General features: G+C 43.7%; 1 protein-coding gene across 3 annotated transcripts in view; it reads left to right on the top strand.

Moving 5' to 3' along the window:
• LOC144684736 (dual specificity protein phosphatase 8-like) overlaps window positions 1-25,986 on the top strand; it is a 212,493-nt gene extending 186,507 nt beyond the window's left edge. For 2 of the 3 annotated variants that reach the window (XM_078548903.1, XM_078548904.1), the window contains 5 exons: window positions 13,732-13,898; window positions 16,314-16,473; window positions 16,959-17,082; window positions 19,263-23,693; window positions 23,785-25,986. In XM_078548903.1, coding sequence (XP_078405029.1) covers window positions 13,732-13,898; window positions 16,314-16,473; window positions 16,959-17,082; window positions 19,263-20,451 — 1,640 coding nt within the window. In that variant the 3' untranslated portion in view covers window positions 20,452-23,693; window positions 23,785-25,986. Of the gene's footprint in view, window positions 1-1,356; window positions 1,616-13,731; window positions 13,899-16,313; window positions 16,474-16,958; window positions 17,083-19,262; window positions 23,694-23,784 lie in introns of those variants that run through there. The other variant, XM_078548905.1, reaches the window with a different exon arrangement.
• The last annotated feature ends 994 nt before the right edge of the window (window positions 25,987-26,980 follow it).

Raw genomic sequence — 26,980 nt, 5'->3', positions numbered from 1 at the left:
CACAGGTGCAAAGTTCTGTGCTGCACCCGGAGCTCCTGGGATCGGCTGTGTGGCAGATCCCACCGCAACGGGAGCTGGGGATTTAACCAGTAGGAAAAGTTGGAAATTAAGTGAATGGTCAGAGATACTGAGAGCCATTGGGACCTCATTTACCCTTTCCTGTGTTACAACAGTGACTCCACTTGGAAAGTTGTAAAACATTTTGAGGCATCCTGAGATGGTGAGAGAAGTTATATCAATGAAATGAATGCCTTCCTTCCGATCTTAGTTCCTCCTGCCCGCTAATTATAGCAACATTATAAACGCCTTCTTTATCCAGGGGCTTATAATTTTTGCTAGAAATAGTTTGCTTATATGAGCGAGATATCTCCAAGTTAAACTATTATTAAACTGACGGTAGTGCAGGTCGAACAGCTTGTGCTTTCATATTGGGGCTTGCAGTGTGTCTGAGTGCTGCTGTCCTAGGGACCTGTGAGCGGATCTCCGCTTCATCAGAGCCCCTAAAGACAACAAAGGGGCAGGTCCTGGCACCACTTGGTAGTTCAAAACTGACCTTAGCATGGTAGCGAAGCCCAGATTTAAATCGCAGCTTCGCTACACACACACTGGATGCTCCCTGTAGTGCAAAAAGAGCGCACAGACCTGCTCTATAAACTCCACACAAGTACAAAGGGTTAAGGGTCATTGAAGTGAAACTGCTCCTCTTTTGTACTGAGCGGGGGGCACCGCCTCGCACCACTTGAAGCGTTAAAGTGTTTAACAAGTGTCCTTCTGCTGTGTGTCCCTTTCATTCCTGGGACACAATGCATAATGCCCCACATTTAACAGCAGTCTGCATGTGTTGCACTGCTCGCCTGCCTTATGCTGTTAAATGCTGCAGATCATCCCGCTGTTTGCGTGAAAGAATGGTAGTCACTGCAGCTCGTAGTAAACAAGATTTTTTTTTTAAAAACTCATTATTTAGCTATGGAAAATTTTGCAAATTGCAGAAAGGAAAAGAGCGATTATCTGACTGCCAAATATGCTGAAAAGTTGAAATGAAAGCGGGGGGGGGTGGGGGTGAATTGGCACTGGATCACCCCAACAGGAAATCTTAACTGGAGTCTCACAGAAACTGCACCTTTTCCTTCCGACCGCGTGTAACCCACCCCCCAACAAGCAAAAAAAAAAATTACAAATCACTTTTCGAAGACACATTGCCTGCAGGCTGAGGCTGAAAGGTAGCCGCATATTTACGCGGTGACTCAGGAGTACCGAGCTCCACACGCCTCACTCATGGGTTGGGAAGGCTGTCAGATCTGTGTGTTGTATTGTAGCCTGCTTCAGTACAGCCGGCAGTCTGCAGTCACAAAGGAGGAGGGCAGCACAGCACAGACACACAGGAGAGAGAGACACACACACACACTCTCACATCCGAAGATCCGCTGAGACCTCCTGCAATAACGGACTAGATTTTGGTCGCCGTTCCCCCACCCGCCCCCCCCACCAACCCCACCGGATTATTTTTTTATTCTTTTGACATTAAAAACCCTGATCGCTGCTTTGAAGATGTACGAAACGGAGATGAAGCTGAAGATCAGAGTGAGACGGATAAAAGAGGGAAGGGAAATCCGAGGTGTGTATACGAAGCGCTTATTTTTGTATTTTAAACAGTAGGCAAACTTTTCAGCTTCAGTTGCAATACAGAAGCGAGAGCCGGTATATTATTGCAGCGCTTGTATATTTTTTGCACCATATGTTAGCTTTATGAGTCCCTGCTGCTGGAACCTGTGTGATATCGGTTGTAGAAAGCGGTATTGGTGAAGGAGGGAGACTACCTTGAGATGAGGGCTTTAATGGTCAGTGATCTTGTGTTGGGATCACTGGGAGGAGAATGGAAGGCCAGCTTGCGGTGGGCAGGGAGCCCTATACCACTGACCTATACAAGGCTAGAGCTCCGGACCCTTGTCCCCAACTGTTTACAGCCTGAGGCATCCTTATTTATCGTAACTGCAATTCGCAGGCAGGAATGAGCAGATAACACACTTGGCAAGGCAGATGGATGGTCTCAGCGAGTGAAGGGTTAATGGAGAAATAAGAAATGTTTTAACAAGGAATCCAGCTCATCGGAGTTAACGTGATCCTGTCCATAATGTACAGTGTGACAGCTGAGAGAGAATGCTTTGTGAATTATGTAATGACTGTGCACACCCTGCAGAGGACACTCGGTGCTCTCTGACTAATGCCATGTTTAAGCAATAATGATCACACATTCCGTCTTTGTACTTTTTGCTGATGGGAACAAAGGGCGAGAAAAGAGGTTTTTTTTCTGAATGTGTATGTTGAACCTTAAATATCCCACACGCAGTGTAAATCAGCACAGGCCTGTGATCCTTGTATCTGCCTCTCCAGGGCATATTCTGGTACAGCACAGATCGACTGATGTCATGCCTCAGGAATGGTATTAGCATCCCAAAGGCTTGCTATCTAATCGAGCCAAAACCCGCTCCAGATGAAATGATTTATTGGAACAGTTCCATGGCAACACATCTCCTGGACTGATGTCAAAGAACTGGACAAGTGTTGGGATGTTAAGGGGTGGAGGGTAGGGGGTGGAAGATCTACAACTGGGAAGCTTTGTCTGATGGAACATAACAAGTGGTTGAGCTGTCGAGTGAGAGAGGTAAAGAAGCACACTGTTCTCCTGAGAGTGATAGACATAGATGGGGCCTACTGCAGCATGATGTCATCCATCTGGCTCAGAGCAGCCAGAAGGCTTTGAACCAGCTAAAACCAAGTGCTATTGTTAAGGTGCACCCCCACCCCCTCCCCAGCAGCACGCAAGCTTGTGAGGCAAGTTTCATGTTACTTAACACAAAGTGATACTTGATTTAGGTAGCGTCTCATCAACTCATTGTAACATCTCATAACACTGCTCACTTTTTGATGGGTAGTGAGTTTTAAATAGCCAGTCCACATAGCCATTCAATGCCAACAGCTCACCACAGCGAAATAAGTGCCTGAGTTACATATTTTTCTTTGATTAGTATAAAAGTCATAGAATCATGGTTTCATACTGCACAGAAGGAGGCCATTTGGCCCATCATTCTGGTGCTGGCTCAAAAAGATACTAATTCATCCCGCTTCCCTGCTCTTTCTCCGCAGCCCTGCAAATGCCGTCTCTTCCAGTATAAATCCAATTCCCTTTTGAAAGTTTCTCTTGAATCTGCTTCCATTAGCTTTTCAGGCAGTGTATTGCAGGTCTCAACAACACTCTGCATAAAAACAATTCTCATCATCCCTCTTGTTCTTTAGCCAATTATTTTAAATGTTTGTGGTTTCTTTTTTGCAACTCTGCAATTGGATTGCATTCATTTTGAGGCTACCTGAAGAATGCACACTTATTGAGGGTCTTAATGTGTGTGCTGCCCACTTAGTGTTAATTTGTTTTAGATTTACAGTCACTAGGTACAGAAACTGGAAAGACTGCTGTTTGTCAAGTGCTGAGATTCACTATGCAGTATCCCATTTTCCAGGATCATTTGTGAGCTAAGATTAAAGCCTTCCAACCTGCTGATCATGTTAGTTAAAAGCATTTTTGTAAAATTTTCTTTGTAGAAGTGAACTGGGGCATAGGCCACGCTTCCTGTATTTAAGAAATTTATGCATACCCATCCATATTTTGGCAGGACAATACACAATGTATGCTGTTCATATAATAAAACATTGTTCAAACAGCAAGGCTTGTTACAATTTAGTTTTTCTTTTTCAATAGATTTAGTTTGCACCTGAATTTAGATCCATCCTGCATTTGAACAGTTAAACTAGCTGAAACATCAGGCATCATTATTCAGGGACCGGTGGATAAGCATCAAGGTCAGATAATGTTCGTGTGGTCATGTTTTTCCATATAAACTTCTGTATCATGTGCAGAGTTAACTGACCTGAAGATAGTGTAGGGGGTGCTACATTTGGCCTCAGCACCCCTATATTAAGCGGGGGCGGGATGGGAGGGCATTCTCCACATTTTGCTTCCTTAAAAGGGAAGATTGATGCGTTTATATAATACTTTCATAACCTCAGGATGCCCTAACACACTTCACAGCAAATGCAGTAGTTTTTGAAGCGTAGTCACTGTATTCGTTATCCCACATTTTGCATGGACAGTCTGTTGTTGGCATTGGTTGTGATGTCACCCGATAATGGAATATCTTGCCAACAATCACTCTCAATACTCATGTGAAGAATGTGCCCTAAAGGTATGAGACATTTGGAATCATTTCCCCCAGCAAGGAGTTATCACTTTAAAATAAATCTAGTTAGTGACAAACAAAACATTAATCATAGCTTAAAACTGTGAGCTCTGATTTGATAATGTATATTGGTGTGAATTCTGATACTGATGAGAAGGGCAGACCAAGGCTGGTCTGTGACTGTAGTGTTGTTTTGTTGTGATGTTTGTGAGCCAGTTGTTCCGTTCTGCTTTACATTATTGAGCTTTTAATCTGGCTGGTGCAGTTGATCCTGTTTCTGCACCCATATCTGCCCAAAGCCCTTTAAATTCAGAATTAATTAAACAAACATTGAATGTTTACAACTTGCTGCTGACTATTCATGCTTGCGTAGCTCTCGATCCCAAGCCCCCAACTGTGGAACACTGCTGAAAACAGTGGATGTCTAGCCGAAAAGAAAAAGCAACAAACTCCTTTAATTTGTAACCTATCAGGTTACCACCTCCAGGTTAACTGAACACCAGGATATAATTTAATAGGCTGCTGTCTGGCCAATTCAGTCATCCGTGTATTATGTGGGAGCAGCAGAGCTTTCCAATTAAGGAGCCGAGCTGATTTTCAGCCCCAGAATGTACCCTGACCCAACAGCCAAATGATTTATTGCTGGCTTTCGGAGCAAGGGCATTGACCTGCACCTGTGCTTTGCTTCATTCGTGATGTGATGTAATTGTCAAATCAAGGAGGTGATGTAATGCAACTAAAAGAGCAGATTGGAGCTGTGGGGGGAGGGGGGAGAACTGAAACATTACACTGGGTGTGGATTCAGGCTGTGTAATGTTTCTGTTAATGCAGCACACTGTACAGTTCAAATGTGTTATGTTTCTGTGAACATCCACTCACCTCCCCTTCCCTTGAATGACCATGAATCCCCAATCTTGCTAAGCAAGTACCAATCCCTGAGATTGAATATTCTGATATTTAAAAACCATTGTACTGAAATTTGAACTTGATGTTGCAAGTCCAATATTGCTTCTGCTCATTTCACTGATTGTTTAAGATCAATTTTATTGTTATGTGTGGGCTGTACTGAGCTCATTGAATGTCGTGGAAGCCAAGAAAGTGAAATTGGAAGTAGGGACAATTTTTAAAAAGCTCAGGAAATGGGTGTCTATGGCAAGGCCAGGATTTATTGCACTTCCCTAGTTGCACTTGAGAAGGTGGTGGTTCTTGAACTGCTGCAGCCCATGTGATGAAGGTGCTGCCAGAGTGAGCGAGGGAGCTCCAGGATTTTGACCCAGTGCTGATGAAGGAACGGCAATATATTTCCAGCCAGGATGGCATGTGATTTGGAAGGAGAATTTGAGGTGGTGGTGTTCCCATGCAGCTTCTGCCCTTGTCCTTCCAGAGGCTGGGTGTTTGGAAGGTTCTGTCAAAGAAGCCATGGTGCATTGCTGCAGTGGATCTTGTGGATGGTACACAACTGATGCTAGGGTGTGCCAGTGGGGGAAGGAGTGAATCTTTATGATGATCAATAGGTGATCAAGTGGGCTGCTTTGTCCTGGATGGTGCCGAGCTTCCTGAGTGTTGTTGGAGCTGCATTCATCCAGCAAGTGGAGAGTATTCCATCACACTCCTGACTTGTGCGTTGCAGATGGTGGACAGGGTTTAGGAAGCCAGGCAGTGAGCCACTTATTGCAGAATATTCAATGTTCAACCTTCTCTGGTAGCCACAGAATTTACGTAGTTGTTCCAATTTAGTTTCTGGTCAATCGTGACGCCACCACCCACCTTCCCATAAGGATGTTGACCTGGTAGATTTGGTGATAGTAATGTCATTGAATGTGAAGGGGAGGTAGTTAAGCTTCCTCTTGTTGGAGATGTTCATTGCCAGGCACTTGTGTGGTGTGAATATTACTTGCTGCTTCTCAGCCCAAGCCTCGATAGCCTCCTCATTCCCCTACCCTCTCCCCACCCCATGCAGTTACACAGTTTTACGGTGAGTAATTTGGCACCTCTGTGCCATTCTATCCGTCATGTGATCAATAAACTTCCACTTGCTTCCATGTTGTCAATGCCCTGGCATTTGAAATTTTTGGGAATGTGATGATACCGTCGGAGTTTATTGAGTGGGTCATTGTTTCATTCCGATGTGCAGTAGCACTTTGGGCAGGAACTGGGAGAGTGAAAGTAAAACCCCTTAGCTGAATTTCCTCTAGCCCAAGGTCACTGATGGAAACTCTTGTGTAACTCAGTGATCTGGGAAGATGTTTTCATGCATGGCAGTGTCCTTGTCTCTGTCTTTTCCACCAATTTTGCTCCTTTCTCAACTTTCACTTAATGATGACTTTTGAGCACATTTGATTTGTATGTAAATGGTTTGTGTTCGCCCTCTGCAGTATTTTATGTTTGTGTACACATGGGTTTAAGGCCTGCTTTTTAGTTGGACAGCTTGTGCTGAGTGTAGAAAATGATGGTGGCTTTGGTGTGAATTAACTGTAGCAGAAAGAGGTGAGGGGAAGGCTTGTTTTCCTTTTTAAAATAGATGGTACAAGACTTATAGCAAAGAGCTAGAGAGGCACTGCACTCAGGAGGGCTGGCCTTAATAATTAGCCTCTGTCATGATGTAAAGGATCTTTTTTCAGAGTGGGTAAGGGGAAACTGCTGAGGCGACAGCTGTTAAGATCAGAGTAATTTTCCGCATCATCTCTCATAAGGCCTTTGAGGGCGTATTATGAGCCTACATAGTGTGCCAGCACTGGGTAATAATCATATGGCAAACTGACAGACTGTGGGGGGATAATAAATGACTGACTGGCAAGCATTTATGAAGCCTACAGGGCGCTAAAAGGATCCTCGTTTTTATTTTGGTTTCTTAAGCAGGAAACTGGCCAGTTTCTTCCCGTTTTTTTTATTTTCTGCAAAAATTGATGGCCAGTTTTGCACAGAAATTATGAATTTGAATTCCATGGGGCTTGAGCTCATCCAGAACTCTAGCTGTATCCTAACCTGTATCAAGTCCCGTTCACCTGTCACCCCTGTGCTATCCGAGCAACCTTGGTTCCCGGTCATCCAATGTCTGGATTTTAAAATTCTCATCTGTCCATTCAAATCCCTCCCCTCTATCTGTGTAACCTCATCCAGCCCAAAACCCTCCAATAACTCTGTGTTCCTCCAACTTTGGCCTCCCCTCCAACCCCCACTTTCTATGTTCTGTCCATTGGCAGCCTTACCTTCAACTGCCTAAGCCTTGAACTCTGGAGCACCTCCGTGTGCTGCTGTGCCTCTGTTCTCCTTTAAGACAGTCCTTAAAACCTCTCCACCTCCTCAGCTTTCTCTCCTCATTTAAGATGCTGTTTAAAACCTACCTCTTTGACCCAGCTTTTAGTCACCTGACTTAATATAGCCTTATGAGGCTTAGATGTAAAGTTTTGTCTGATAATGCTGCTGTGAAGCGCCTTGGGACCTTTTACAATGTTAAAGTTGTTATGTAAATGCTAAGTTGTTGTTTGCTGTTGTGTATTTAGCCTACTGAAGTCTACCTTTGCTCTAGATTTCTCCCAGTCACACAGCTCAAGAGCAAATCTCCCTATTCATACATTATGAAAATGTCATGTCTTCTTAATGGATGGACTTTTTATTCTGATCCATTTTGGCTCAGCTCCTAGTACCCTTGCCTCTGAGTCAGAAGGTTAAGGCTGACACTCCAATGCACTACTGAGAGAGTGCTGCACTGTCAGAGTTTTGGATGAGATGTGAAACCAATGCCCTGTTTGCCACCTCAGATGGATGTAAAAGATCCCAAGCACTACCTCAAAGATCAGGGGGGTTATCCCTGTGGTGACCAATATTTATCCCTTAACTAACATCACAAAGAAAACATTATCTAGTCACCATCACATTACTGTTTGTGGGAGCTTGCTCTGCACAAATTTGGCTACCAATTTTCCTACATTACAACAGTGACTTACACTTCAAAAATATTTAATTGGCTGTAAAATGCCTTGAAATGTCCAGTGGTTACAGGCACTATATAAATGAAACTCCTTCTTTCTTTACTCTGCACCAGCTTTGGCTGTTGGATGCTACAGTAAAGGAACAAATAGAAAATACTGCTGATTGTGCAGTAGGTCAGTGGTGACATTCTCACCTCTTGGGCCAAAAGGCTGTGGGTTTGTAGCTGCACCTCCAAGATGTGAGCATGTGATGCAGTGCAGTGCAGCGAGTGTTCCACTGTAAGACCTTTGCTGGATGTTAAACTGAGACACGATCTGTCATCCAGTAGATGTAGGATACCTGGATTTTGAAAAGGCATTTGATAACTCATGGGCCAGAATTTTCCCTCGTCGGGTGGGCTCGGTGGGAGTGGGTGTGGGCGGCCAGGAAGCCAACCGCCGCCCGCGATTGGCTCTGCACTGCCAGTTCACACAGGTGGGCCAATTAAGGCCCACCCTGCATGGATTGCGAGCGGCAGCGCTGAGCACTGCCTGTGCAGGGGGGGTGGGGGGTGGGGGAGGAGAGTGGGCCTTGCGCGCAGTTCGTGCATGCGCGTGATAGAGCACTTCAATCTCCCTGACGCACGGAACTGCCTCAGGGAGATTGAAGTGTTTTTTAAGAAAATTAATAAAGACAAAAATTTAATAAAACATGTCCCCTCATGTGACTATATCACATGAGATGGGACATGTTTTTAATTTCAGAATTATTTTTTATTTAATGGGTATTAGCTTTAGGAAACCTCATCCTGCTCGTGGATGAGGTTTCCTAAAAACTGTAAAGGCCATTTGGTCTTTTCGCCTGCCCGCCAACCATTAGGTTGGATGGGCAGCGTAAATTTCAAGTTAATTAGCTTGTTAATGGCATTAATAGGCCTTTTCATTATCGGCAGGTGCTCAGCCAACTCTGGTGCGCCCACATCGCACGTCATTTCACGCTTGGGTGTGTCGCGCACGTGCCCACATGCCCAGCGTAATATTCTGGCCATGAAGTTGGTGATAGCTTATTAGCATGGATAGAGGATTGGTTAATGGATATAGAACACAGAGTGAGCATAAACAGAGCTTTTTCAAGCTGGCTGGCAGTGAATAGTGGGGTACTGTAAGGATCAGTGCTGGGGCCTCAGCTACTTACAACCATATTAATGACTTAGATGACGAGATAGAGAGTAATGTATCTAAATTTACTGATGATACCAAACTAGGTGGGAAGGTAAGCTGTGGGGAGGACACAGAGAGGGCTGCAAAGAGATTTAGACAGGTTAGGTGAGTGGGCAACAAGATGGCAGATGGAGTATACTATGGGGAAATGTGAAGTTATTCACTTTGGCCGTAAGAATAGAAAAGCAGAATATTTTTTAAAAGGCGTGAATCTTTAAAGTATTGATGTTCAAAGAGACTTGGTGTGCTCTTGTTGGTCTTTATTGCAAAGGGATTGGAGTACAAGAATAAAGAAATCTTGCTCCAATTGTACAGGGTTTTGGTGAGACCACACCTGGATTGCAGCTGGAATACTGTGTGCAGTTTTGTTCCCCACATTTAAGAAAGGATATACTTGAACTGCAGGCAGCACAGTGAAGATTCACTAAATTGGTCCCTGGGATGAGGGGGTTGTCCTGTGATGAGGGGCTGAGTAAATTGGGCTTACATCCTCTGGAGTTTAGAAGAATTAGAAGGTATCTCGTTAAAATGTACAAGATTCTGAAGGGGCTTGATAGGGTGGATGCTGAGTCATTTTTTCCACTGTCTGAGGGATCTAAAACATTGAGGCAGTCTCAGGATAAGGGGCTGATCATTTAGGACTGAGGTGAGGAGAAATTGCTTCACTCAAAAGGTTGTGAATCTTTGGAATTCTCTACCCCAAAGGGTTGTGGATGTTCCATTGTTAAATACATTTAAGGCTGGGATAGACAGATTTTTGGTCTCTTGGTGAATTAAGGGATATGGGGAGCGGGTGGGAAGGTAGAGTTGAAGCCCAAGATTAGCCATGATCATATTGAATGGCAGAGCAGGCTCGATGGGCCGTGTGGTCTACCCCTGCTTTCCCTGGCACTCTTTAAAGTTCTCTCAGTGTTTCAGCTTACATTGCCCCCTCAGTCACCACCAATAACAATATTATCTGGCCATTGTTTGTAGGACATAACTGTTTACAAATTTCCCTACATTACAACAGTGACTACACTTTGAAAAGGACTTCATTTTCATGCCAAGCATTTGGAGACTTCCTCAGCAGGTGAAAGGTGCTACAGAAACACAAGTTCTCGCTTTTCCTTTCATGTTGCACCATTGTTGCCGGGAAACAGTTAGTGCAGCCAACTGGAAACCAATAGGGATGAACCACTTGGGTTCACCAAATCTAGCAGCCCAGAAGGCTTAGTAAAAGGAGATTTCCTGGCCACTGAAGTGTTTTACAGTTGGATTGCAGCTGGCTGTGGAACACCTGCTCTTCAGGAACCAGCAGCACTTTGTGCAGGTCCCACACAGAACAGAAGTGCCTGTTGAGCATCTGAGAGACAAGTTTTGGCCGGGACTATGACCTGGACTCTTCTGTTGACATATCCCACCCTTTCAATGTATTTCAGGCGCTGACTACATGTTTCCGGCAATTTCCATTTTCACGTGAAAGATTCCACGTACATTGCTCTGTTTTGCTTTTATCTTTATGGTTTATTGTAAAAGGACCTGTAGTCAATTTAATTTACTGTTAAGTACCATTAACTGCCGGTGATCTCACAGCAATGAAGTTATTTATCTTCTGAAGGTAAATATGATAAAAGGGAGAGTTAGTGATCGTTTCCTGTCAGAGCTTTTCCCCGCTGTGCACTACTTTCACAAATGCTTAGGACATCCTGTTTATTGGTTAATACCTTTCAACCTTTCTCTGCCTGGTTGTCCAGTTTTCCTAATGTCTAGGTGCAAAAAAGAACTTGAATTTATAAAGTGTCTTTCAGGACCTCAGAGCTTTCCAGCTAACTGTGCACTTTCGAATTGTAGTCACTGCTGTAATGTAGAAAATGTGCAGCATAGGAAGCTATCACAAGCAGCACTGAAATGATGACCAGATCAACTGTTTTTCTATGATGTTGATCGAGGGTTAAATATTGGCCAGGACACTGGGAATAACTCCCCTGCTCATCGTCAAAATAGTGTCGTGAGATCTTTTACGTCCGCCTGAAAGGGCAGACTGGGCCTTGGTTTAATGTCTCATCCAAAAGACAGCACCTCTGGCAGTGCCGCATTCCCTCAGTGGTGCACTGGCATCACTCTAGATAATGTGCTTAAGTCTCTGCAGCGGGACTTGAGCCCACAATTGTTTGTCTCTTACAGTCAAGAGTGCTACTGCTGAACCAAAGTTTAAGTAAGTCAATGTGACATGATGTTACCAACCCGCCAGGTCCACTATGGTATGAGTGCCTGGTTGAGATTCAGTTTGCCAGTCTTTCCACTCTTTTGCTGACCAATAAAATATGCAGTTCAGATCAGGGGCAGAAAACTATCATCATATCAGATAAGCTTACAATAAGAGTTTGATATAATGGATTAAAGAGACTTAATTCATGGCTGGTACCAGAGGTTACTCTGAGATACAGCTTTGATCTTTAAACCCTGGTAAGTAAACATTTTATACTCCTCTTTATCATGTGTGATACTGGGTGCTCTTTGTTTTGGTAATTTTACATTTTTATATAAAATCAGCTCCGTATTTGCATTAGGCAACACAGCAGGTCCAATTGAGGGCAGTTTGAATCTTAAGTAAGCTGCACTCTCTAAACTGAAAAAAAATGGTTTGGATCGCAGATGTTTAAAGGTGATTCAGACATAAAAACAAATGCTGGTCTTAACCTCAATTGCAGACTTCCTTTGCAAGTACTTATCTTCTCACATAGCTGTACTAATATTTCAGTGACCTTTTGACTTTGGAGATTAATAATACTGAAAATTGTAAAATGACTGGGTTCCACTTCAGCACATGATCCTGGCATTAGTTTTTGTCGATTCAGTTTCATCAACTCATTTGACTACAGCAGAAGCAGTTCTCAAGTGCCGGTTATCAACATAATGAAAGTGTTTCTGTTGAGGTGGGTGTTGGAAGTTCTGCGGTCTGTTTGAACGGTTCTCATCAGTCATTAAGAGTTGTGTAAATTTATACAGTGTAGCAGGAAAGATTGAATCATTCTTAAGTGAAGCTGTGGTCATGTGGGCTCAGCTGCCAGTTTTTGCATAACGTCATTTGGCTGTGCACACCTGAGAGAGGCTGTCTCTCTCTCTCTCTCTTTCTCTCACACACACACCACACACACTGTGTGCCTCCCTCCAGCATTTTCTGCTCGGTTACAATGCAGTGCTTTCTCCCTCTGGAAGTGGAGACAGGTAGGAACCCTATTCTGGGGGCTGGAAGGCTGCATTCGCCTCCAGCTACCAAACAGTGTCATGTCAGCTTGTCTCACTAGCATTCGGTTCTTTACTTTCATTGCTTCACCACCATCGATATCTTCCTGGGAGAAGTTTAAGCTGCAGTTGTTATGTTTTAAGAAATATTTCCCCAGCATTTTTTCATGATTAGCTGAAGCACAAAGACCTGGAAGACCCCAGATCTGATTCTTGGTCCATGATCTCAGCTTGGAGGGTAGTGAGGGTGGTGAGGGTGGTGCAGTTGGCCTCAGTGCCCTTGGCTGAGGAAGAGGTGGGAATATGTGAAATTAGCTGACACTAGTGCTGCTAATTGCTATCTAATGAGTAGTGTAAGAAAGTGTGTGTGTCTGTGTGTAGTGAAGGTGGTGGTAACTGGTGTTGGGGACGTTGGTTGGGGGGAAGTGGTTGGACATTCGATATGGAGCTTAAGATCATGTTTGGGTTGTGAGATCCCCTCATGGTTATATGGCCTGTCTCTACATGCACATGAGGGAGGTCCACTTCCCTTAGTAAGAAAGCGATAGCCTGTTCCTGTGGAAATACATTTCAGTGTTCATCAGGGCTTTGTGGGGCTCTGTGAAGTGCACAATGTGCCATACCTCCACAGTGCAGCTTAGTGACCAAAGGTGCTTTGGGATGAACAATGTTCTAAGTCATTGTGGGGGATGGGGGTGGGGGGAGCGGCACAGGGTTTGAAGGGCACAGCTGAGAAGGCAAACCCCCATCCTTTGCCCCTTGCTGCATGCCATAGTCTTTCAGATGTGGTTATACAAATATATCTCAACATCTTTCCGAGTGACTTTAAGTTATTGCACAATGAGGAGATTAGTGTTCATTCAAAGTTTTGCAATCTATAAAGCAATAGCTCACAGAACCAGGTTTGATGTGAATTGGCAGGACTCCTGGAGCTGAGAATTTCTGTCACAAAAAAATGTGAATTGCAGGAAGGCCTTTTTGCTGCTTTTCACTTGTCAGACCTGGTTCCAGCCTAAGTTTGGTTAAACTGGTTGAGTTTTGGATCTGTGCCTGTTGAGGATTATGGTGAAGCAGACAAAGTCAGGTAGTTTGAGTTAACAATGCAATCATGTTTGTTTTCCTTTTTTTGTTTCTTGCAGGGGGATTTGCTGCATTTTCCTCCTGTTTCCCAGGCCTATGTGAGGGCAAGCCCACCACTATCCTGCCAATGAGCATCTCCCAGCCGTGCCTACCTGTCGCCAACATCGGTCCTACTCGAATCCTCCCACATTTGTACTTGGGGTCGCAGAAAGACGTGCTAAATAAGGTACATTTACATTTTTAACAACAGGGACGAATGGGACTTTCAGGCAAGTCGTCTGCAAATTCTGAAATTACCACCCTATACTTCTCAATCCTCCTCGAAGACACTCCTTAAATCTGATCTCTTTGACCAAGTTTTTGGTCACCTGTCCTAATATCTCCCTATGTGTCACCGTGTAAAATTTTGTCTGGTAATGTGCCTGTGAACGGGCCTTGAGAATCTTATAAAACAGCAGGAGACCATTTGGCCTAATGGGCCTGTGTCAGCTCTTTGTAAGAGCTATCCAATTGGTCCCATTCCTGTTTTCTCATGATGGCAGTTGGAGGTAAAGGCAAAATACTGCGGATGCTGGGAATCTGAAACAAAAACAAAAAAATGTTGGAAAATCTCAGCAGGTCTGACAGCATCAAAAAGAAGCCCTAAAGAAGAGTCATACAGACTCGAAACGTTAACTCTGTCTTTCTCTCCACAGATGCTGTCAGACCTGCTGAGTTTTTCCAGCATTTGTTGTTTTTGTTTTTGTTATGTCAGCAGGAGAGTTGATCAAAATCAGTGCCATGTACCATTGTCAATGTAAATTGACTGAATTCTGTGCTCTGTGAGCCCAGGGTTAGTACAGAGGTCATGTTACATCCTCTGCAGATCTGATTTCAGCCAACATTTAGTTTGCTTCAAGCTGTTTTTCAGTAAGAGTGGGTGTAAATCACCTCAGCAGCTCTTTTTAGTACCTGATAACCTTGTTTTAACACACCATACAATGATTTATCTTCCTTTTGTATACTTGGAAATGATTTAAGTGCCTGATAATTATGGCCATCACTTTGCTAGTACCTGGTCATTAATTCACTTGTGCATCCATGCAGTGTGTTACTGGTCATTATGGCTTTTTCACACCTTAGACTTTATGCTGGAGATTGTTTCCTGCCCTTGTGCACCCACAGAGTGTGAAAGAGTGTGCTGATACTAGCTCCAAATTGAGGTATAAACCTGGCCACTTCGCATATTTCTATGGAATGTAGGTCGTCAAATGTAGGTTTGCCCGTGTGATTTCACTGAATTTCAGGAAGCAAGCCGAGGTACTTCTCCCACTTTGAGGGAGAATAGTGTTGCCAACTGTGGTTGAACGAATTCCTGGAGGTTTCATCACATGGCCTCCAACCGCCTCACCCAGTTAAACTTTTTTTTTATCCTTCTCCAATATTTTGGATTAAAACAAAGGAAACATATACACTTTCCTTTAATGCCCTATGGTTTTTCTCCCAGGTTGCATGCAGTTATGAGCAGGAAATTAATCCTTAATTTCTGGAGGCTCCAAGGCAATCTGGGAGAGTTGACAGCCCTAGGAGGGGGAGAAGATCATGGTGGACCTAGTGATTTATTAATCGAGGCGGCTTAATGTCCACTTGTAGAATTATAGTTAACAGAGGTTTAGGGGTAAGCTATGGTGCATACTGTGGGGAGAGCTTGCAGGGGGAATGGCAGAAGGAAAACAAATATGTTACAAAACCTAAAGAAGCATCTGATTTTAAATGCAAACTACAAATGCTGGAAATCAGTGATAAAAATGAAAAAGTTGACAACCAGCAAGCCAGTCAGCATCTGCAAAGGGAAGAAGGTATTTTGGGGGCGGGGATGTTTCCTCAGGACAAGCAACAAGGAGGCTGGGTGTTTTATTATAAGATTCCAATTTTGGGATTGCACAAAATCAAGTCATTCTCTGACCAGAGGAATTACAACTCAGTGGGTTTGCAATGGAGCGGAGTGGGAGTGGCAATTCACCCAGCTTTTAAACTGACAGGCTGGTTTCAGTGTTGGCCACCAAGTAACTTTCACAATCACAAAAGCACAGCAGCCTTGTTCTTAGTTGCTACATTTAAGGAAAAAATATAGGTCAGAATCTACATTTTAGAAAAGTGGCAGAATTTAACTTGAAGCAGCTTTCACTCTGCCGCATTACAGAGGGCCTATAACACAGGAATAGGCCATAAGGCTCAGCTGGTTATATTATACTCCACACGCTAATTATCTCTTCCCATCCTGCTCACCCACCCTCTACCACTCTATTCCCTCCCTCCTCATGGATGCATCAAGCTTCCTTTATCCGTTTCAGTCACTCCATGTGGCAGTGTGTTCCACAGCCTCAGCCTTCTCTGCATTTAAAGAAATTCTTCCTAGATTCTGTATTTGATCAGACCATGTGTGTGTATATATGTGAGAGCAGACCAGTATCTCAGATAAACATACAGGGCTTTTAGATGCCTCACCCCTCTGGTTTTACCCTAGTGCAGAGATTGGGTAATGACATTCAAAAGATTACTTATAAAATATTGTTGCCAGAAGAATTCTAGAAATGGGATTTGAGAAATATGTTTTGATATAATATGTGTATATTAATCTGTAATCATTTTTCTGTTGCAGGACTTAATGGTACAGAATGGAATCACATATGTTCTTAATGCCAGCAACTCTTGCCCCAAGCCCGACTTCATCTCAGAGAGTCACTTCATGCGCATTCCAGTCAACGACAACTACTGTGAGAAGCTTCTGCCCTGGTTGGATGAATCTGTTGTTTTCATCGGTAATATATGTGGCGTGCTTTTAACATAAGTTAGGTGCCGTAAAGGGTTGTGGCAGTGGTGAGTCCTCCAAATCCCAGCACAATGCAGAGGAAAGTACCCTAATGTGAATCACTGCCTTTATAAAATGAGGGAGTGAAAATAGAACAATAAATTGTGTGTGTATATACAATCAGCTCATGGTGTTCACACATTCTTAAATGCCTGTTCCAGTCTCCAATGGTGGTGCACCTACTGATTCTGTTCCCATGTGACAGGTAGCGCCAAAGCTGGGAGTCAGCAGAGTAGTATTAGTGTAGCTGCAATCTGCTGCCTTGGCTTTTTCTAAGGCTTCAATTCCGGTGCTGTGAGAGAAGTGCGTTATGGAATAATTTGCCTTTTGATTCAGGCTGTTTCTAGTTCCACGTGGTATAAGATAGAATAGTCATATCGCGTGTTGGAAGGACACTGACACATTTCACTCAAACAGTTCTCTGCTTCTCCCTAGACAAAGCAAAGGTCTCCAACTGCCGAGTGCTTGTTCACTGTTTGGCTGGGATCTCTCGATCGGCTACAGTCGCCATTGCCTACATTATGAAGACCATGGGCCTGTCCTCAGATGATGCTTACAGGTAAATTTAATACCAGACCTGAGCTGGAGTCAGTCAAGTGATTTTGACCTCTGCCATGTTGCATTCATTATGTGCTTCTTTTTCCTCCCCACCGCGCCCCCATCCTTTGGTGGTACTTGAGAGAAGCATTTCAGCTCATTCCAACCACTGCACTATATGAGCCCACCAAAATGGTGTTCAGTTACAAGCCATTCAGTCTGACTGCAGGAGAGGCAATTGCATTGGTAGAGGAATTTACCCTTACAACTTGCTCATTGCAGTTTGGATGAAACAGCTTGACAAAATAAAATGCACAACACAACCAACTGTGTTTATGAGTGTAAATAGGGCCTGGCTGTGGCACATGATCCTACTGGTGAGATTGTATTGCCAGTATCAAGGCTGTTTTCAGCAGCACTGACTCCATGTGTGTCTATGTCAAGCTGTTTTTATATTGTGTAAAGAACTTGTTTTTTTCTTTATTCTTTCATGGAATGTGGGTGTCACTGGCAAGGCCAGCAATTAACTGAGTAACTTGCTAGGCCATTTCAAAGGGCAGTTAAGAATCAACCACATTGCTGTGGGTCTGGAGTCACATGTTGGCCAGACCAGGTAAGGATGGCAGATTTCCTTTTCTAAAGGGCATTAGTGAACCAGATGGATTTTTACAACAATTGATGATAGTTGGAAGGGTCACCATTACTGAGACTAGCTTTATATTCTAAATTTATTAATTGAATTTAAACTCTACCAGCTGCAATGGGATTTGAACCCATGTCCCCCAGAACGTTAGCCTGGGCCTCTAGATTACTAGGCTAGTGACATTACCACTAAGCCACCATCACCCTACAAACTATTCTAGTCACACCTGGGTTTTGTTCAATTTGTTACAACTTGACAGTAAACTTGCAGGGATGTCCTATATCCAATATTTACTTTCAGGCTGTGGCTGTTAGTGCAATACTTGTATGTAGGAAGCATAAGTCCAGTGCAATATAAAACAGCTAGAGAGAGAAGTTTTAACTGTATGATAGTGTAAAACATTTGATAATGAATCAGTGCTCCGTTTAATATCTCTCAGTTTATATTGCCATTGAAGTCATTTTACACTATAGCGCAAAACCAAAGTTACCCACAGACCAGGTTGGCTACAGCACTGATGCATGTGCGCCAGTATTAAGTAAGATACAGCAGTTCAGACTGGGTGTGAGAGATGAGGCTGGTTGTACCATTGGTGCATGTGAGTGCAAGTTCTGACTAGCTGCTCACTTTGCTGTTGTATTGGTGAGGAGGAAGTGCTACAGCACTACACTACAAATGTACATACAGCCCAGATTACATGGCCATATGTCATACTTGCTACCTTTCGGCAACCCCCCCCCCACCCCCTCTACCCCTCTAGTGACTATTTTATGATAGATCTTGGAGAAGTGGGAGAAGGTGGAGGCAAAAAATTTACTTGGTGATGCATTCTGCCACGAGCTCAGTCACTCACCCGTATGTTAGCCATGAGCAAATGAGGGAAGAGCAGCCTCGGGGGCCTTTCCTGCCATTGGCACTGTAGGAACACTAGGTGTAGGACCATCCCATCAGCTTACAGGTGTTCAGTGTTCAGAGGCTGGTTGTGGGGCCTTTGGGCACAAAGATACTTGGGCCCCACACTTTGACCACAGCAGTATCCCATTACCCAGAAAGAATGTATTCAATGGAACAAAGATGTCTTTTAGCAGGTTGTAGTCATCTTCTCCAGATTTCTGCTGAAGCTGCAAGTCTCTTCCCCCGCAGGACTGGCGCAGCACATTGGCAGGGAATAGAGTGCCCACCTCTTTGCCCTGAGCCAGACCTGCAACTGAGGCATCTCTGGCATGGGCCTCTCTGTGGCAGGGATACACCCAAATCAAAAGGAGGGAAATCCTCAATTATTGACTAAATTACTATAAATTTTTAGTGATAGCCAAGTGTTCTTCAATTGCAGGGAACAGGATGGGAGGAGCTACTTTGAAATGTTTCATTGCATGCACAGAAGTGATTAGAAATACAAGGAAAAGATTATTCAATGAATGGGAACTAGCTGTGTTGCTTATTGTTGCCGATTATTCTGAAGGCTCTGGATGATAGCTTTGCTCAGTCCAGTTTCTATGCTAAACACACTAATGCTTGACTGGAAATAGCAACTTAGCATCCTTGTGTTCTTGTTAAAGGTTTGTCAAGGATCGAAGGCCATCGATATCTCCCAATTTCAACTTCATGGGGCAGCTGCTGGAGTATGAGAAGAGCCTAAAGCTTCTGAAGGTCCGGTCCCTCAGCTCCCTGAAGCCTCAGGCAGACAGACTGGAGGAGGATGTCGACAAAGAGGTGACTGACGCCTGCAGGGGCATCTTGGAAAGGACGTGTCCCGTCTTCCCTACCTCCGAGACTACAGGACAAGCTGCACAGAAGGATGCGAACCAGCAGTGCAGTGATTCAGAGAGCAGTGGAACTGATTGTAAGAATGCATCACACATCACCTTGCAGCAGGGCCTCAATGGCCTACATCTATCCACGGAGCGGATTCAGGACACCAACCGCCTCAAACGCTCTTTCTCACTGGACGTCAAGTCTTCCTACTCGCCAAGTGCCAGCTTCAATTCCAGCAAGGCCGCCACACCAATGGATTCTGATGACATCCCAAAGCTTTGCAAACTCGAGGTCAAAATGGCCAGCCCCGGCTTTGAGCAGTACTCTCCAAGCCTGGACAGCCCAGATAAGCCCACGGGGTCGGACTTCGGTGCCGAATCGAAAGCTCGGCAGAGGCGCAAGCCGAAGTACATTGGCAGTCTCTCAAACCCGTCCAGCTCACCCGTGCATCCCTTAAGTTTAAACTTAAACAGGACCGGCATGCCCTGCCCAATCCACAAGGTCAACAATGTGGAGGACAACCTGAAACAGGCGCTGCTGCTGAATATTCCTAGCGCCCAGCAGCTTCCTTTGGGGAATAACGGCATTAACCGGTGGGGGAAGCATTCAGAACTGGTACAATCCCCGGCTTCAACAAGCCCCTCCGTCAACACTCCGTGGTACTTTAGCACAGACTCCCAATCCAGTCACATGACAGGAAGCACCAACCTCTTCAGTGGTGGCACCCCCTCGTACTCCTCCTTTGGCTGCAATACTACACCAAACGGCTGTGAACAGTACGGGGGGGTCCGGCTGCGCGAGAAGCAGCCTGAGCCAAGGGACACGAGGCGGAGCTGGCACGAGGAGGGAGCCATTGAGAAACAGTTCAAGAGGCGGAGCTGCCAGATGGAGTTTGAGGACGGCATGTCAGAGAGCAGGTCGAGGGAAGACCTGGGGAAAATAGGGAAACAGTCCAGCTTTTCTGGCAGTATGGAGATCATTGAGGTGTCGTGACACCGTTGGGATTGGGCTATTTTCACTGGGTGAAAGGGAGGAACTGTGGTTATTTATCGTCTGAAAAGTAGACAATGTGGAAGCTGTGGACTTCATTTTTTTTTAAAAACCGAAAGCGCAGTAAATGTTTTTCTTTCTTATGATACAGAAAGTGGGTTGACTCTTCACTTGAGACTTGTCTTGAACATTTTTAGAAAGCTAATTTATTTCTCCACACACATTCTGGCAATGGTGAAAGATGAGGGAACTGGCCACCCCATTTAAAGTTGTACAGTGCGGTATTTAAGTACTTCAAGCAATACTCAAAGAAAGTCTGGTTTTATCTTATTAATTATATATTTTTTGTGTTTTATGTTTCCTTTGTTTTTGCATCATACCCTGGTCTGCACAGGACTGCTACCTGAGAAGGCCATTTATTGCACTTTGTCCTTCCTTGTATGTGACTGAGCCAGTTGAAATGTAGACTGCTACACTAAAGGCTGGAAAAGTACCTTCTATGAGATAATCTGTATGAACTGATTGTGAATGGATGCAGACGTTAATATAATGTAAATAGTGGTGTATCTATTATTATGGCTGATTTAAATGTTTTTGAATAGTTTAAAGATATCCTGGCTGCTTGATGCAAATACCTCAGGTTTGAATAAACATAATAATTAAAAAAGGCTTTTTCTTTCCCCCCCCTCCCCTCCACAACCGCCACCCCCCCCCCCCCCCCCCCCACCCCCTTTATGAAATGTATTCGAGCTGCAACAACAATATAAAAAGAAAACAAAAAAAAAAATCATCTCAGGTTGATTTATGGGGATTCTCGTGATTTCGGGCAGGGGAATACGTCTTGGAGAGCCTCAAAGCGCTCATTCTTACTGGGCATCGAGTCTGCTTAATCGCCGAATGCCAGTTGCGCATTCCCATTGGTGGAAATGCAGCAATGTCACAGTGACACATGCCAATCACCATGCATCGGAGGGCCATGCTGCAGGCCTCCCAACAGCAACGCTGTCCCTTTGAGAGCTGCATGTTATATTTTTTTCTTCTCTCTGCCACGTTGCTTGTCCCCCACCTACCTAACTACCTTAGCATCTGGATGAGGAAGAGCTTATTGTGAACACACAACGAAACAGATCATTTCTGGTCCAGCCTGGTTGCAGGAGGGAGCTGTGGACTCTTCGGTGTGATTTGTTTCTAACTGAGCAATGCTGGTCAGATGCTTGGTGACTGCATTGCTGATGGATTAAAGACTTCACTCAGAGAAAAACGTTTGTGGTATTTTTATCTGGCTTGGCCGCCTCGCTGCAAAATAAAAAGCATCAAAGATATTTATATTTCAGATTTTGCTGTTTTGAAAACTCAGTTAGCTGTCTTTTCATTTTAAATTTGCTCTCAGGATGGTGGCGTCACTGACAAGGCCGGCATCCATAGTTCACTCCTGAGGAGGTGATGGTGAGCCACCATCTTGAACTGCTGCATTGTAGCAGTTTTGATACAGCCAAGTGGTTTACCAGACAGCTTCAGAGGGCAGTTAAGAGACAGCCACATTGTGTAGGACTGGAGTTAGGAATGACCAGGCAAAAAAAGGCAGGTTCCTTCTCTAAAGGACATTAAGTAAACCAATTAGATTTATACGGCAGCTACGTGGTCACTTTTTACTGTTTCCCCCAGTTTTTAATTTCCAGGTTTTTTACAACTGAGTTCCATTTGTCAAACAACCAAGATGGAATTTGTACTCAAGTCCTCCGAAACCTCCTCCCTCAACATCTCTGCCTCACCACCTCCCCTTTTGTCCACAAAACCCGTCAAAGACCTTTATCTTTGATGGTGCCTTTGTGTCTTCTGAGTCCTCTCTTTCCCTGTCTACTCGTGGCTCTGTTCCCTCTTTTCGCCCACTGCCCAGTAATGTTCGCAGAGACATTGGTTGAGTAACAATACCATGGCAGGCCTGTTGGCCAATTAAACAATCAGGAAAATGATTGCCAGTTTTTGGCTTGTTATTGTGGGGGGATGGGGTTGTATTGTAACTTAATCCTCCTTTCATTGGCATGGTTTGAGCAGTGGATTTTTCCACAGATGCTGCCAGTGTTACCTCAACTGTCATCCCGCCAGGTAGTTTCAATCAAGTTGTGAAGGGACTTTCTCCCATCCAAAGAATTTTCCACACATCCTCCAACTTCCCCACAGGGAAACCTGTGCAGGGATATCAGACAAATCTGGGAACTGAGCTCTGCCGTTCCCATGTAGGACCTTCTTGCTCTAGCAGTTTGCCAATAACTGCAGTTTTGATTTTTAAAGCGATTTCACAATGCTGCCTGCAATCAGAGGGAATGCAATTGCAGTTCATGAGCACCATTTTTTTGCTGACTTGATGTTGCAATATTAACATAAAAGGTTTATTTAGGAAATTGGTGGGAGTGGGGGGGAAGGTACGATGGTACCATGGTACTGTGGAGTGGGCACTGACACAGGCCCAAGTCCTACTCTGCTTAGCTCTCAATTTGAGTGGCACTAAGTGGTAAAATAACCTAGAGAAGTGATGGTATCTCCTTGCATGGAGGAAGAGTCACACCTGAGTAGCCTCGGGCACTTCCTGCTGGCCAGCTGTAGGAACACTGAGGGCACTCCTAGGAGCAGAATTTTCACCTGTTTTCTCAGGCAACCGGGCAAGGAAGACAGGGAGAAATACCGTCATTAAAAATGCTGAAAGAAAAGGATTCTTAACACCCCTTTAGTTGACACGTCTAGCAGGAGTCAATACAAGTTTCCTACAGTTAAAAACCATAGATAAGGTAATCAGATTTGAGTTAGTAAGAGGTTTTCTGATAACACACTGCATTAATTGAGTCAATGGGCTTATTGTGGAACATGTTGACATTGTACTACTGACGTTTGGCTCCCTTATTGAATCAAATACGTGACATCACTAGTGATGGCACAACTCTTTAATCCCATTTTTATACTATTAAATTAGGGTATCATCACACATCTGGAATAATCATGGGTGCTGTTGAGTAAACAATGCAACATGCCTTGTTTTATCCACCTGACTTTACAATTATTTTCTTTTTGCTTCTTATCAGAAATAATGGCACCAACCCAAGCAAAGTCTTAAAAGAAAACATTGATTTCTGTGCCCCTTTTTGTTGATTTACTGAAGGTATTCGGGGCAAGTAGGAACGTGAGTAGGCCATTCAGCCCCTCAAACCTATTCCAGCATTCAATTAGATCCTGGCTGCTCTCAGTTCAGGGTTGTGGGTTCACGTCCCACTCCTGGAAAACCAAGAACTGTGATTGTACTCGAAAGAGTTGCAATCCGTGACTGTTGATAACTCGAAAGAGTTTGTTTAATTTTACCAATGGGTTGTAGGTTGTTTGTTTTCTAAGTTTCCAGGGCTAATGTTTTGCACTTTTCACCACCCCTCCCCCACCACCCTCCCCCATCCCCCCACCCCACTTCACTTGGTGTGCGAATAACAAAGTGCAAAATGTCCCGAACCCTCCTGCAATTCTGGGATCAGGTCAGGTGATTGGGTCCAAAACAGGCATGCTCCCTTGCCGGGATCGCAGGCCTAGAATCAGGATGGGAAACCAGTTTGTGCTTTAGGCCTGACAGGCTACTGGCTATGGGGCCTTCTGACTACTATCCAAAATCAGAAATTAGAAGGCATCCAGCACTGCAGATATTTAGTGCAAAAAGAAGTTATTAACCTGTTGCTAGGCTCCTTCTAGCTGCCTGGCCCTTGTCATCCTCAATCGCAGGTAAATGTGGCTGCGGCACTGGTCAGCAATGATTTAACTGAGTGGTGGAATAGGCTTGAGGAGCTGAATGGCCTACTCCTGTTCCTATATTCTAATTTTAGCACGCCCAAGGCTTACTTCTTCCAAGGCTCTTGCTAATGGGAACCCATTGGCATTGGAGGAGGAAAATGAGCTGGAACGTATCATTGCATCATTGTCTCTTCAGATATTTGAAAGCCTAGAAATCCCTGGGCAATGCAAAATGGGCAAGGACCACAGTAGCAGGAGCTCAGTTCCATTTCTTTTCTCTGTTGTGTACCCAGGAACTGAATGATCTCTAGTTCAAAGCAGAAGATAATCATCCCTATTCTCTCAAAGTACTCTTTTATCTGCACATAGAGCATTAAAGGACAGTTATCCTAATTTTTAAAAATATTGACAGAACTCAAAATGATAGCTTGAAAGGGTGAATAGGGAATTTGCTCAGTGAATTGATGATGGGGCTTATTTTATCATTAATATAAGTATAAAGGAGGAGTTTGGAAGAATATTTTCACTTAAAGGTTCAGTAGAATATGGAATTTGTCATCACAAGTGAATAACGAAGGAGACAATCACAGTGGTTAAGAAAGAATTGGATAAACCCATGAAAAAGAAAAATATCAAATGGCTTAGACATGTTAGGTGGGATGAGATTGGGTATCTGTGATGGCGAATTAGGTGCTGCTGATCCCTTTTCATGCTGAAAGTTGTATGATGATGTTTTGCAGGGGGGTGGGGGGGAAAGAACCACATGTCATTGTTTTGTCATAGTGACCCAACATCCTGATGACATGATGGTACGTTTGAGCACAGATAATAAGAAGGGAAATCATTCTCTTTTAAAGGAGCTGCAGCTCCTTTACTTTTGAGATTGTGTATCTTTATTGCCGATCTAGGCAGCGTGCAGCCTTTTATAAATAATAACATAAGAATGATCCTGAGAGATTCTCTCTCTCTATTTGATATTTATTTTTTTGCCTGGCCTGCGTGAGTTCTGCTTTGGAGTAAAACATTCATGGAGTTCTGGATTGGAACACTCAGTTCCAGTCAATGACTTTCAAACCATCAGTGTAAAGCCATTTCTCTGTGCAGTTTTCTGCCCTCTTCACCTTGGCCATCCTCGTCCATCTTGGGAGTGAGAAGTATTGTTGAAAAGGGCGTCAGTCAAATTCATCAACCAAATTATTTGCCATGATGGAGTTGCTTTGAGAAACTGTTAAAAACTCCTCTTGTTATTGGGGAACAAAGTAACAAATGTTATATTGCTGTCCTCAATTTGAAGCCTTGCCCTCTCCCACTCACCCCGCTCCACTCCAGTTTAGAAATACCCTGAACACTTGTGTGTCCCTTCAACATTTTCTTCCAACCATAACTGGCTTGACTTTGAGAAGTACTTCAATTTCCTGTCGTAATAACCTATGACAAGAGATACAAATCAGAAAAACAAATAGTGTAGATTAAATATTTATTATAATGACATTTGATGCTTTTCCTTTGATTGTCCCTTTTTGTTTCAATCTTGTTTCAACCCAAGCTTTTTATTATATCCTTTTTTCAGTCTGTTGTGTATTGTAGCCTTTATCCTGTGTGATTGATGCATCATTTTTGCTGGTCTTTTACATTGTGAAGTATTTGATATTGTTACCAAGTGTAATGAAGAAACTCCAATTTCTGTTACTAGCTCTATTTATTGAATGCTGTATTATGGTGCTTTTTTGTATTTGAACAGTGGTGTAATAAATAAATGGATAGACATTTTAACTTTGGGTCCTTTCATCTCTAATATGTCAGTCTCTGGATAACTATCTCTGCTGGGATCTATTCAAAGGCAATAGCTAGGAGCAGAATAGTTCAGCTGCTTGCTGAGGGGCTGGGCTTTCTTTTATTCTAATAATCTTGTTCTTCCACTTTTGAGATCTAGGGGCTAATGTCATCAGTTTGACCTCTGGGATTTAGGGATTTATGTTGTAATTATAATCTTTTGGGGATTCAGGAGCTATTGTAGTACCAGTGTGATGGAGGGATGGGGGGTGGTTTTTTTAGGTCTCTTTTCTCTGATTGTGATTGAATGGTGCATTGTGTTAGAATACGGGGCCTTATACCTTCTGGTTGATTTACATCCAGGCAAGATGTAAATCGCTTTCAGACTCATGTGATTACAACTGCTGTAATGCAAAGTTTTAACACAGTTGCTATGAAATAATAACATAATCTTTAAATTTAACACTAAATAATTTAAGGCCATAACAGCAGATCTTACACAGTTTTCAGCTATCTAAAGACATATGGCATTACTCGACATCTTTTCAATCTGCATTTGTATATGCAGGTTGTTTCTTTTTAACACTTGTCCCAAAGTTAATTTATTTTCAAAGTCTTACCTTCTGTAGTTGCAACCATTACCATCCTTATTTTTCTATGCCGTACCCGATAGCAGAGGTATATGACAGAAGGAAGCAATATAAAATAAGAGGTACAATTCTTAAGGGGGTGCAGAAGCAGAGGGACCTGGGTGTATATGTGCATAGATCATTGAAGGTGGCAGGACAGGCGGGGTGAGCAGTTAATAAAGCATAGAGTATCCTGGGCTTTATCAATAAGGGCACAGAGACACAGGGGCATGGAGGTTATGCTGAGCTTATATAAGACACTAGTTGGACCTCAGCTGGAGTTTTGTGTATGGTTCTAGACACCACACTATAGGAAGGCTGTGAACGCATTGGAAAGAGTGCAGATGAGGTTTACAAGAATGGTT

The sequence above is a fragment of the Cetorhinus maximus genome, chromosome 9 (genome assembly GCF_964194155.1).
Source record: "Cetorhinus maximus chromosome 9, sCetMax3.hap1.1, whole genome shotgun sequence".
Taxonomy (NCBI): domain Eukaryota; kingdom Metazoa; phylum Chordata; class Chondrichthyes; order Lamniformes; family Cetorhinidae; genus Cetorhinus; species Cetorhinus maximus.
The sequence above is the reverse complement of the archived record's forward strand: the minus strand, read 5'-3'. Positions and strand labels throughout refer to the sequence as shown.